The sequence below is a fragment of the Carassius auratus genome, chromosome 7 (assembly GCF_003368295.1).
Source record: "Carassius auratus strain Wakin chromosome 7, ASM336829v1, whole genome shotgun sequence".
NCBI lineage: Eukaryota > Metazoa > Chordata > Actinopteri > Cypriniformes > Cyprinidae > Carassius > Carassius auratus.
This window is the reverse complement of record NC_039249.1, coordinates 11,619,643-11,634,212: the sequence shown is the minus strand read 5'-3', so window position 1 is coordinate 11,634,212 and position 14,570 is coordinate 11,619,643. Positions and strand designations below refer to the sequence as shown.

The 14,570-nt window shown below is 35.7% G+C and overlaps 1 protein-coding gene across 6 annotated transcripts in view; it reads left to right on the top strand.

The window, feature by feature from the left end:
• The window catches only part of LOC113105916 (H(+)/Cl(-) exchange transporter 3), a 41,747-nt gene that overhangs the window by 3,857 nt on the left and 23,320 nt on the right, over nt 1-14,570 (top strand). For 3 of the 6 annotated variants that reach the window (XM_026267296.1, XM_026267292.1, XM_026267295.1), the window contains exon 2: nt 7,452-7,627. In XM_026267296.1, coding sequence (XP_026123081.1) covers nt 7,468-7,627 — 160 coding nt within the window. In that variant the 5' untranslated portion in view covers nt 7,452-7,467. Of the gene's footprint in view, nt 1-7,451; nt 7,628-11,618; nt 11,682-14,112; nt 14,301-14,570 lie in introns of those variants that run through there. The other 3 variants (XM_026267297.1, XM_026267294.1, XM_026267298.1) reach the window with 3 other exon arrangements.

Below are 14,570 nucleotides of genomic sequence, written 5' to 3'. Positions count from 1 at the left end.
GATGTGATATGAGCTAATCTTACTCAAATCAAACGGTCAGATGCTCATGAAGTGACTCTCAGTGCAGTTCTGGAGATGTTCCTCATGTGTTCACGTCTTTATTTAGAGAGAGGAAAGACAATGTAATCAGCGAGAGCGTTATGCGAGCTTCCGTGTTTAATGAATGAAGACGCGCTTCTGCTCCATTCGTTGACACAGACACGCAGAACATGCAGGATTCATATTTAAATAGACTTTTCCGGGTTAATATTTGCAGATATTAGTCCATTTCGCCATTTGATGTAAGTGCATGACCGACTTTTGATTAATTCATTTAAAATTTGACCAATTCCGTGACATTCCGCGTTAAACTGTAAATTCCATTTTTATGACTGGATTCCGCGATTCCGTCCGCGTTTCATTGGGCCCTACAGTAGACATCTGCCTGCCGTTCGCCCTACGCCTTAAAACTGAAGTATCTCCATATAATGGAGCCAGTTGTCTTTTTTTTTTTTTTTTGACTAGTTCTCTACACGCGAGGTGAGAGGGGACAAAAGCAAGGAGGCGGGGGGCGAGCGAGCGGGGGCGAGCACAGCACAGGGAAGGCAAACAAGCAAAGTGGCGGAATCAGAATATAAACAATATATCGATATATACGATATGTCAAAATCCATATCGTGTTTAAAAAATATCTCGATATATTTTAAATATCGAGATATCGCCCACCCCTAGTTCGCTGCGATTGTTTGTCACTGTTTACAGTGCGTGGAATGGTTCGCTGTGATTGGTTGTCACTGTTTACAGTCCGTGGAATGGTTCGCTGTGATTGGTTGTCACTGTTTACAGTCCGTGGAATGGTGCGCTGCGATTGGTTGTCACTGTTTACAGTCCGTGGAATGGTTCGCTGCGATTGTTTGTCACTGTTTACAGTGCGTGGAATGGTTCGCTGTGATTGGTTGTCACTGTTTACAGTCCGTGGAATGGTTCGCTGTGATTGGTTGTCACTGTTTACAGTCCGTGGAATGGTGCGCTGCGATTGGTTGTCACCGTTTACAGTGCGTGGAATGGTGCGCTGCGATTGGTTGTCACCGTTTACAGTGCGTGGAATGGTTCGCTGTGATTGGTTGTCACCGTTTACAGTGCGTGGAATGGTGCGCTGCGATTGGTTGTCACCGTTTACAGTGCGTGGAATGGTTCGCTGTGATTGGTTGTCACCGTTTACAGTGCGTGGAATGGTGCGCTGCGATTGGTTGTCACTGTTTACAGTGCGTGGAATGGTGCGCTGCGATTGGTTGTAAGGCTGTCACTTTTGTGAAAAAATCATTTTCGATTTTTAAGACATAAGTGTTCATTGAATCGATTGTAAAATCGATTTTCCATGTCTAAAAAAAAGACATTTCCTTTTTCAACGTCAAATAATGGCCGAATGTAAAAAGAGCGCACAAGTTTATTGGCATGAAGTTTCGTGCAGAATAACAAACAGCAACAGTAGTGAAACATTCTCTAAAAAATATATATGCAGAGGGGACGGCTGCCATAACAAAAGAAAAACATCACTGCAGGCTTCAACACGGCTGCATTTATGATTTAGGCAAATTTTCCATCACACACTCCGGTCGCTGTCAGCTTGCAATGGTTCTTTTCATAACTTCATAACAGCTTTAACACCAAGTTGTTTTAAAATAAGTTGAGCTCAAAACTCACTCTTAGTTAGCAGCAAGTGTTTGAAATAACTTGATCCGATGTGGATTAATCACTAAACAAGGCAGGAATATTTATAAGCGATGTAAAAGACTATGCACGCTAAACATTAACGTTACACAGTAAACATGGTAAAAATGACCGCTTGGATAAATCAGACGTCAGCTTCTTATTCTCTATCACAATTGTGTATTTATTAAGTAACATTTTATCTGTCGTCTCGTTTCGTGAGTTTAGCTCCACGTTGCATATCATCAAAATATAATAATGATTTTTGTTCGGGAGCTTTAATAAAAATAGAGAGTCTGCGCTGAGGATCATTTCAGAAAGATAACAGCTCTAACACAAACATTAAACACTTTTAAATAAGTCAAGCTCAAAACTCACTTTCCGTCAGCAGCGAGTCTTTGAAATAACTTGATCCGATGTGGATTATAATCACCATACAAGGCAGAAATATGTATAAGCGATGAAAAAAGATATGCACGCTAAACATGTTACCATAGTAAATATGGTAAATATGACCGCTTGAAGAAATCAGACGACAGCTTCTTATTCTCTATCACAATAGTGTATTTATTAAGTAATCTGTCACAAGCCTCGTCTCGAGAGTTTATCTCATGTTGCCTATCATAAAAGAATATAGCCTAATAATGTTTTTTGTTCGGGAGCTTTTATAAAAATAGAGATATTATCATTCATTTTAAATGTGACGGCTACTGTGGCTAATAAACAGAAAAAGACTCGACTGAATAAACAGGCTATTTTCATGAGCGTTAAAAATAAATAAATAAAATAGAAATAAGTGTATTTATGTGTGATTAATTTTAAGTCCTGATAAATTAAATCAATATGCTCAATGTATCACTTATTCTATAGTTAAAACATCGATGCTTTTGAATTTGAATATATAACAAAGCATGCAAACAAACTGCCGCTTTTATCATGTTTGTTTTGTGATCGCGCATGTTCCAGTGACTTCTTAGTTTTCTGATAACTTATCTTTTATGGTGAAATTTTGAGGTTGCATGACGTTGTTCTGAGGGGCGTGTAAAGGGCGTGTTTTAGTGACGTGCAGCGGTGCTACAGGCTCCACTGTGGAAATCCTGCGCTATTCTGGCCTCGGTGCTACTGGCCTGATGCTATGAGCCCCGCCCGGCCCGCTTTAAGCCCTGGCTCGCACTGGCCCGACAGTGGAAATGCGGCTACTGTTTATAGTGCATGGAATGGTGCGCTGTGATTGGTTGAGCAGATATATCGCATTCTGCAAAAAAAGGAGATTGGCATTTGTCTGTTTTGGAATAAAAGGAGAAAACATGACCTGATAACTCGGCGAATATCACAATTTGCTTAAAATAAAAAATTTACTTTTCGGTACCGACCAGATACAATTATGATTTTGGCAGAAACATAATTAAACCAAAAAATTGTTTATCGTATTTTGGAACCAAACAGAAAAATTATCTTTATAGTTATTGTGCTTGCATGTGACCGGGCCTTAAAGGGTTAGTTCACCCACCGTTCACCTTTCTGGACATGGACAGTAGACGTACACACAGCTTCAATGGAGGGACTGAGAGCTCTTGGGCTAAATCTAAAATATCTTAAACTGTGTTCTGAAGGTAAACAGAGGTCTCACGGGTTTGGACCGACATGAGGGTGAGATATTAATGACATAATTTTAATATATGGGTGAACTATCCCTTTAAGGGTTTGGATTCAGAGCAGATTCAGACTCAAACACACAGCTGGACTAAATCCTTTAACAATCAGTGTGTGTGTAAGAACAAATCAGAGAATGGAGCAAAGCAGTACCTGACATCATATGATTCTTTCTTTGATGTGTAACTACTAGGGCTGTCAGTTAAACAGGTTAACTTGATTAACTAGCTATGATAAAATAACGGGATTAAAATATTTTAAAGCAGACATATCATGTTGTATTGTCCCACATAGTTTGTGAAATCTGAAAGTAGGTGTGTGATTGAGAGACTCTGATCTGATTCAGATTCACACTCTGTTCCTGCTGTGACATCACCGTGTCGTTACCATGGCGACACGCTCCGTGTGATCAGGATTAGTGATGATGTCACCAGCACAGCATGAAGGCAAGCCTGCGACCTTTAGCCAAAAACACTCACAGAAAGGAGACCAGAGGTGTTTTATATTTTATATTACATTTCAATAGAGGAGAGGCTTCACTACACTTGAATAAACCGCTTTTCAGAGGAAACCGCTCATCATTTAATGAATCAACAGACTACCCGCTAATCTTCAACATGTTTCACACTAAACAGTACTTTAGAGTTTACATAAAAAAAAAATAGCTGTTTTATAAGAGAAATATCATTTAAACTAATAAAACAATATACAACAAGATGAGTATCTGAATATTTAATAATAATAATACATAGAAGTAATAGAAGTGAGTAGAGCGAGAGAGCTGAGTGTTTATCAGCGCTGGGATTCCTCCTGAACTCCCAGATGTTTCTGGGCGTAAGAAAACACTCAAATTGAGGTAAATGAGTTGAATTGCTTGTTTGAGCTGGATGTGAGCTGGCCGTCCTCCAGACTGTTCGACTCCTTGTGCTCGAGTCCTGCAGACCAACATCAGCTAGATCCCTCGATCTCATGAATTGATTTCTAAATTAATCTCTTACTCTGAACATCCTCTTCATTCAGATGCACAGCAGTAATAGAGCGATGTCTGAAGATCATGTGACGCTGGAGACTGGAGGAATGATGCTGGAAATACAGCGGAGCATCACAGAAATAAATTACATTTGACAGTATATTACATTACAAAACCGTTATTTGAAATTGTAATAATATTTAACAATATTACTGTTTTTACTGTATTTTTTTAAGTAAATGCAGCCTTGGGGAATAGAAGAGACTTAATAAGAATAATAAATTTTTATTTATTATTATTTAACAACAATATATATTGTCTTTTATTATTATTATTATTATTATTATTATTATTGATAGTATTATTATTCAAACATATATGACAAATAATTTTATTTATTTAATTATTTACTATTGCTATTATGTTACACAGTAAAAATTATATTTTTATTATGTAAATAATTAAACAGCAAAACTAATATTTATATACAGTACGATGTATTATTATTTTGCTATGTACGATCTTATTATTATTATTATTATTATTGCTATTGTTCTTGTTGGTGTTGGTGTTGTTTACTCCCCAAAATTACATATTTGTAATTTACATTTTTTAAACGATAATAAAATCAATAACAATATACTAATAATAATGTATCATACCTGTGAGATGCAATAATTTTTTTTTAGTTCATTTATTAATTTGATTAATAATAATAGACCCATTCTATTCATATCATACTGTCTTTTCGATTATAAAGAAATGTCCTTACAGATCAGATGCTCACAGATCAGTGGTTCATTATTTCCTCTGGTATTATTAATGATGTGAGGCTTGTGACTGTAACTCTGCACACGAGGACTCAGGGTTCGTCTCAGAGATAAGAGGACAAAACTAGAAGAGGGAGAAACAAACAGATGGAGGAGGAAACACAGGGAGAAGAATCACTGAGAAGGAAACTCTGGTTATGGATCATTATGAGACGATTGGAGAACAAACACACACAGACTCCAGCTTCAGCAGAATAGTTTGTCTGTTTATGTCTATATTTAGCTGTTCAAAAGCACTGTCTGATATAAAATATCATTAAAGTGTGTCATATTCAGAGAAGTGTGTGACTTTGTACTTTGTACTTTTCATACACTGAACTGAATGATTAAACATTAAACAGTAAATGTGACTCTCGCTCTGTTACACACACACACACACACACACACACACACACACACTCTGTTTTCTCTCTCTCTGTGTCTGTGAATGTTTAATACTCTGTCCAGCAGGAGGCAGCAGTGATTTAATCACAATCTTGATCTCACAACGCTCCTCTGATTTGATTTATGCATGTATGAATAATAATGTATTATTGATTATTACTAGCATTTGTATCGCTATGCATGCATAACAAATAATCTTAATTTGTGTTTTTGGTATTTTTTTATATTAAATATTTAAAATATGTGATTTATAACATTTGTAATAATATTTTTGTGTATTAATGACAATAATCAAATATAATAATAATTATTGTTATTATGTAAACCTGTATAACAATTATTTGATTATTTAAAAGTACGTTTTTATATTATTCTTGCTATAATTATTCAGACTTGCATGACACAAAAAGTAATATTTGTGTATTTATGATGCAATAATAACAGTAATAAAAGTAATAATAATATTATTAATAAACGTTTTATTATTAGTAGCAGTAGCAGTATTACTTATGTTTTATTAATATTAAGTATACATAATAATACAACTATTGTTATTATATTCAAACTTGTATAACATTTATATGCATTTTATAAATTATATATTAATAATTTATATCATTGCTATTATTATTAAAACTTGCACGACACAATTAGTAATAATTATGTATTTATTAATAAAGATGATAGTATAGTAATTGTTATTATTTTTGTGATTATGATGATGAGTTGATAATTATTTATTAACAAAAATAATGTCTATTTATTATTTATATTATTAACAACAATATGTATTATTATTCATGCCTGTATGACACAATTGATTTATTTTGTCTGTTTATTCCCAGATTATTTATTTAATAATTAGAATTTTTATAATAATAATAATTCTATAAAAAAACAAGGGACTGAATCAGAGACTCTGATCTGGATCTGTGGCTCATGTTTACAGGACACACAAGAGCAGCTTCCTGTTGTAAAATGAGCTGTCTGCTTTTGCATGTTGCATCGTTTATTGTTACTAGAGTAAAGCTTGGCATTAAACACAGCTGTCATCAACAGTAATGCTTTATTACAGCTGTTTCTGTCAGTAATGAACACTGGTGACGGGTCTGTAAGATCATTTTAATAGAAATGTTTGCTTTTATTCAGCAAGGAGGAATCATAAATAAATCACGTCATAGATATTTATATTTATTTCTGTAATGTTTCTATAGTATGATTTAATTGTTCAAAATTTGTTTTATACCTGTTTAAATAACCAAACAAAAAGTTAATTCATGTCTTAAAATGTGGTTAATAATAATGTAGCAGTTTTAAATCAATTTGACTTTAAATGTTATTATTAATTTGTTATTTTAATTTAACAACTTCATTTAAAAATATAAATTAACAGTGTTTTATGTGTGTCCCTGGAGCACAAAACCAGTCTTAAGTAGCTGTATTTGTAGAAATAACCAGACATGTATAGTATGGGTCAAAATTATAGATTTTTCTTTATAGATATTAAGTAAAGATCATGTTCCATTATGATATTTAGTAAATTTCCTACTATAAATTTATCAAAAATTCATTTTTGATTAGTGATATGCATTGCTAAGAATTAATTTGGACAACTTTAAAGATGATTTTTCTCAATATATTGATTTTTTTGCACCCTCAGATTTCAGATTTTAAAATAGTTGTATTTCAGGAATATATGGTCCAATTCTAATAAAACATGCATCAAACGAAAGCTTATTTATACAGCTTTCAGTTTTTGTAGAAATCTCAATTGCAACAGAATTGACCCTTATGACTGGTTTTGTGCTCCAGGGTCTGTGTAGAAGAGAGATGTTCCCGCTCTGTGTGAGTTCTTCCTTCTGTTGGATGGAGCTTGTGGCTCCTCGTGAGCTGCGGTCAGCTGACGTCTGTGTTGCTCTTCTCAGGCTGTCGTGTTGCTAAATGGAGTCGGAGCAGTTGTTCAACAGAGGTTTGGGCAGGAACAGCTACAACAGCATCACCAGCGCCAGCAGCGACGAGGAGCTCCTTGATGGAGCCGGCGTCATCATGGACTTCCACACCACCGAAGACGACAACCTGCTGGACGGGGACACGTCTCCAGGTACAGCAGACGCACATCTGATGCTCTCCCACCGTCTCAGTCATGATCCAACCTGCTTTTGATTGAATAACATGGACTTTCTGAGCAGATTCATGTCTCTTTCTCTCTTTGGGTGCTTTTTAGTGATAGTGCTATTTTTTTTGTGTGCTAATGCTCGTTGTTTGTCTCATATGTATATATATATATATATATATTAGTTAACTACATTAGCACCTCTGAAACAACTTTCCTTTTCTGATGACATCATCAAGCCCTCTTGTGGTTTTAGCCCCTCCCCTCCAGCCATCGGGAGCTATTATAATACATAACACCTCATTTTCATGATCCAGTCTTTATTTTTTAATATTGAATATTTTGTTTCACTCAGAAATACAGCACATTTTGGAAATGATATGGAATCTGAACGCAGTTTGATATTATTAAATGTGTGTTAGTATCTTTACAGTGACTGTTGTCTACAACACTGTGTCCAGCATAACGGCATGAGAAATGCTGCATGAACCACAGCTCAGCCACAAGTTGTTATTTTTAACATGCATGATGTGATATCATTTGTGGTTGATATGCATGTGTAATATTTGCACATGTTCATATTTCCGGTGCTAAAGTTCAGGTGTTACCTTTCAAAGGTTTGGGGACAGTACATTTTTATGTTTTTTTGACAGGAGTCTGTTTTGCTCATCAAGGCTAAATTTATTTGATTAAAAAACAGTAAAATCCGAAAATTTTTGAAATATTGTTACCATAAAAAAAGAAAAGTTTTCTATTTGAATACATAGTAATGTATTCTTTGATGAATAGGAACTTCAGAATAATCGCATTCATTTGAAATATAAATATTTTGTAACATGATTTCTGAGATGTGGAATCTAGTCATAAAAAGGAAATTTGTAACATTTTTTAAACATCAATACAGTAAAAGTATATACAGTAAAAGTATATAGTGATTTTAGCGACTGTCGCCTCATGTGAGTACATGAACACATAAACATAATCAAAAGAGAGTCACTTAATGAGCATTTTACCATTTATTGAGTAAAACTATCATTATATCAAATATACACAGAAACCTAAAATTATTATTAAAACTTTATTTTTAAAGACTTATAGTCAAGGCACCCTTATTCATATAGCGCTTTTAACAATACAGATTGTGACAAAGCAACTGAACAACATTAAAGAGCCAGTAAGATGAAAATTCTAAGCTTCCTATCACTGTTTATAAGTCATGTACATTACGTTTAAATCCATCCAAGGTTAAAAAACATTGTCATTTTGTCAAAATATCATTTTAAAATGACCTCAATTCTCAGAGATCCCCAAACGGTTCGCGTGAAGCTGTTCAAAAGATTCAGTTTCCTTAAACCACACCTTTCGGTAGCATACTGTGTTCTGATTGGTCAACTAACATAATTTTGATTTCCCATCTGTGTAACTCTTTAAATAGGAAAATAGTGTCAATAATGCAAAAAGATATTTCATCATTGAATTCAGTGATGTCATCATCCAGCTCAGTTCAGTTTAAATATTATTTGTGCAATATATTAGGCAGATATCGCTGGAAATTAAGTACTACTACTACTAATGTTATTATTCAAACATTATTTTTAAAGACATATTTACCTGAATTTAAACCAGAATTAAAACCACATAGTCATAAGACTAAACAACAATGGAAAAATATTATAAATGATTATTATAAAGGATTATATGATTAAATGGAATAATGAAATGATTAAATTATAAATTATTATAAATGAATGAAGAATAAATTAATATAATAGAAAGTAAAACACAACACACATGCATGATTGCTCTCTTGAAGCAAAACACACACAGTTTGCACTCAAGGATCCTCAGATCCTTCATAATTCATACTTGCTGAATAAAAGTTATTTCAAACGGTAGGGTTTTGTGCCACTTTACTGAGTGTGACTCGTCGGACGTCAACAGCCTGGTGATTTTGGTGGTTTGGCACACAAATGCACTGCTATTGGGTTTCTGACTGCAGGACACACGGCTTCTTCTGTGAGTGTGTGTCATTATTAAAGCAGTGGGATGACAACATGCATGGAAACATTGTTGTAGAGTTTTGCGCTAAGAGGTCATGAGATCTGAGAAAGGCAGCTCATTATTCATGAGTGTCTCTGCAGCAGCAGAGTATTAAAGTCCTGCAGACTTTTGTTTACTGGATCACACTTAACAAGAGCTTTTGTGTACGTGTAACAGCAAGGAGTCGCCTTTCAGTGTCATTCTCAAACAAACTCTCATTCAGAAACATTTAACTATTGGGGTGCCTCAGGGCTCAGTTCTTGGACCACTTCTCTTTTCTGTCTAAATGGCATGATTAGGTTCTGACATTGAGAAACATGGCTTTTCATATAAATGCTATGCTGATGACACTCAACTCTACCTGTACGTCTACCTCTCATTACATCCTGATGATCCGACGGTAGCTGCTTGCATCTCTGCTTGTCTAACACAAAGTCTCTCTGAAACTTATTCACACGGCTATCGGCCCGCCCCACTCATCACAAACTTGATGCAGTTAGACTTTTGAGTCATCTCAACAATAGTTTTCTAGTTCTTCTCAGTAAAGATACTTTAAGTTGGTGTAAATTTATTCACTCATGCAATGCTGATTGTCTTATTTAGCTAAGATAAACATTCTTGTCACAGCAACTGAAACATCAATTTATTTCCTTATTCATATAGCGCTTTTAACAGTACAGATTCACATTCTACACAAACTACTGTGCGGCTCTGGACTCTGAGCATAACTTGTTTTTCTATAACAAACTATTAAATATTTGACAATAGTTTGATTTATATTTAATTTAATTACATTAATGTTATAAGCTGAGATTTAGGCTACAATAAATATTTTTCCTGCTACCATGTGAAAGGTACACTGCTGTAAAAAGCACCTTATTTGTTTAAAGTGTTTGCAAACCAAATGTTATCACACTTTCATTCATATAGCAGTAGGCCTACTTTTAAATGGAAGAAAAGTGCGCAATACACTATTTTTGAATTCATTATTCGTTTTTTGCATAATGCGATTAATTGCAATTAATCACAGGCAATAATGCAATTAATCGTGATTTTAAAAAATGTAACCGTTGCCCTAATAAAAGGCACCACATTACAGATTTTATGTTTATTTCGAATGACAAACTTAGTATAAAACGTAGACAACATTGTCTTTGCTTGTAAAACAATTGAATCTACAGTAAGTAACTGAACATCCTCTAGGCCTCAAAACTAAACACAAACCTCTGCAATCATAGTAAAAAATGAGCTCTTTAAATCACAGTACAACAAATAATGAATAATAATGACAAAACAACAACAAAAAAGTTTAAATTAAGTCAGCAAACATCAAAACAATAATCCTATAATAGTAAATGCATCATTTATTCATGCTGCACTGCATGCTGGGAACTTACAAAGCCTTGATATTTCAACAGTATGCAATTCTTTGTTCAGACTAGTTGTCTGACTTTGTTTGACTCGTTGACACAACATTTGGGGTAATTGTGTTGGCCTGACAAGGGTTTTTATGTAGTTCCAAGAAAATAGCATTTTGTAGTATTTGAGACTCCAAAAGGTTTTGTGAAAAACTGGAAAATGTGCAGTTGCATTTGTTACGGTGTGGAGAATGATGGGAAATCAGGTGTAATTAGCATGACGTAACGAGCCAGTTCGACCAGAAACATCTGAGTGAAATATGTCTTGGCTTAAAAGAGAAATGGCGCATGGGAACCAGTCCGGCTGCCCTGTCAGCATGAAGGCGGCGCTTCAGGAAGTTTGGGCTGACTTGCACCGGTTGTTGTGTGTGACAGCGTGTCAGATGCGGGTCGTGAGGGTGTTTGGTTTCCAGTGAGCGGTTGTGTGTGTGTGTGTAGGGCGCTGATGTCATGTCAAGCTGAAAACACTAACCGGACTGAGACTGTGATTGCTGCTTTGATTTAAACACCATAATAAAAAGCCAGTGGGTGACTGATCACATGGTCCAGAGCGGTTACCTGGCAGCAGCAGGACTATTGTTCAGGTAAATGGAGATTTTGTGGTGTGTGTGTGTTTGGTCACGTTTGGTTTGCTGTGTTCGCTGCTGATTCTTGCTCTGTCCTAGATACTGGAGTGAATCTACGAGATTATTTTGAGGCGGTCTACTTTGTTGGGCACTGAAATAAGGCACCAGGTGTGTGTGTGTGTGTGTGTGTGTGTGTGTGTGTAACAGGTGGCAGTGAACAGATGTAGTTGAGTGTATTTAATGATCAACTTTGGCTATGTTCAGCAGACAACTACCTTTCCTTCTTGAATCACTGTGCAAAACATCAAATTTATGATTCTCTAGTGCGTTCGTGTGTGTGTGTGTGTGTGTGTGTGTGTGTGTTTGTGTGTTGATTTCTGTACATTAAATTAGTAAATTATTATACTAATGTATGTATAATTAATTATTTTATAAATGTGAATCTTATTGCATAATTGCATGATCTAATTGCATAATTAAATGATTAGGATATATATATATATATATATATATATATATATTAGGGGTGTAACGATACGCGTATTCGTATTGAACCATTCGGTACGACGCTTTCGGTTCGGTACGCGGTACGCATTATGTATACCGAACGGTTCGTTGGAGTAATTAATTATATTTGAAAAAAAAAAAAAAAGAGAGAGAAAGAAATATAATGATATGCGTTCAACAAGGTAGCCCAATAACCCAAACAACGTAACAGGCAACGCCCCTGACACTCCCGAAGAAGAAAAAAACACCATCTTATATGTTTATGTTAGGCTACTCAGCAGGCGCTCGCTCACTCAGTACACGCTGAAGGCTCGTTGCAAAATAGCCAATGCGTTTAACAGACTAGAAATGAGAAGATCCTCCAATAACCAACAGGTCTGGTGTTTGGGTGCACTTTGGATTCCCTTTAAGCTATAATGGTGATGGCAAGAGAGTGGTGGATAAATAAACAACGGTATGTCGCATCTGCAACATGACAGGGTACACCAGCGGGATTACAAAAAAAAAAAAAAAAAAAACACCAGCGGGAATATCTGGGATATATGCGTCAGTACTATCTGGGAAAAGACGAAAAAAAGGAGAAACATGCACGCAGCAAACTATCCCTGCAGCATTTAGACACTATAGCTTACAGGGAATCCAACCCAAACACCAGACCTGTTGGTTATTTTAGGATCTTATATTTCTGGTCTGTTAAATGCATTAGACATTTTGCAACGAGCCTTCAGCGCGTGCTGAGTGAGCGAGCGCCTTAGGGGCCGTTCACATATCGTGCCTAAAAACGCATGGAAAACGCTAAGCGCGTCTTTCTCCTGAGGCGTCTGTCTTTGCTAAGCAACAATGACGTGCTCTCTCCATGAGACGCGGAAATTTCAGCGAAGGATAAATGGATTTGCAGCTCTAAAAATCGCTTGCAGTAGCTCTGCTACTGAATTTATTTCAAAATTGCAATCCATATACAACTATGATCAGCTGTTCCTTCATCTTGGCTGAGCTCTCAACGTTGTTACGGGAAAGGATGAAGCTGATTGGTTGGTTCTTGTCACATGACCCGCGGTGCGCTTGCGGCATTCTGAAAAGTTGAGATGTTTTTACATTTTGCTGTATCTAAAACGTATCGAACCGAACCGTGACATCAGTGTATCGTATCGAACCGAACCGTGAATTTTGTGAACCGTTACACCCCTAATATATATATAGGGATTATTAATCATTTAATTACACAATCAGCATTTATATAAATATTTAATAATATTAAAATATATAATAATTTATAACTATATAGTTAGGTGTAATAAGTGCATTATTATGATTATATTATTTTATATAATATAAATTTGATAATATAAATTAATCTATAATAAGCTAATAAGTATAATATGCATATTTTATGATTATTTAACATTATAAATTATATTATAGAAACTATACGTGTGTGGGTGTGTGTAAAAGTTCTTAAATAATAATTTTATATGCACTTACTATTTATTTAAATATTTATTATTATTATTATGGTTGTTAAAAAAAATCTTAAATAATTTATATTTTAAAAAAATGTGTCTTGAATAATTTCTGTAATAATTTATAGAATGAAGTGTTATAAAAACTTGCTTTGTGTACTGTGCTATTCTTAGTGACACTTGGCATTTGCTTATTATTGTTCTTTTGTTGGTTTTGATTGCTTCTCATCATTTGTAAGTCGAATTGGATAAATGTATGCAAGTGTGTGTGTGTGTTTTGAAATGGTCAAAGGCTTTTGAGTGCTGCTTTCATGTCGTAGTTTGGCTGAAATATCTCTGATATTCAAGAAGCGCTTATATGTATTTTGTGCACATTATTGTTGTTTTTTTACGTATTAAATTGGAAGGCATCGTAGTATTATTCCAGCGTTTTATGAGGGGCACAGTAAACACAACGCGCTGACGTCACTAGCTGTCGCAGAGACGCGCTGGAGTGACGCAATCACGCTCGTGTCCTGCTCATGGCTGACGCCGCCGTCGCCGCTGCTCGAGCTCGCCCGTGATCCGCGGATCGCTGTGATCGGTATGGAGGAGGAGGACTCCGTCGACCCGTATCTCCCGTATGACGGCGGAGGGGACACGATCCCCCTGCACGAGCTCCGCGGCGCAGGTACACGCTCGCTGCACGCGATCAATGTCACCGATGCTCTGGGTGTGTTTGTTTGTGTGACAGCTTTCCACGCAATAATTAGCGCATGATGCATTGCAGTCATCGTAAACGTGTCGCATTCGTCACACACACACACACACGCAGCGAGACAACACACATTCATATCTATATGTATTCTGTGTGTTAATGCTGCGTGTATGATATCAGAATTAATAACGTACGTGTTTTCTTGATTCTTTATGTCGTGCGTATCTTCTGTGGCTTGCACTT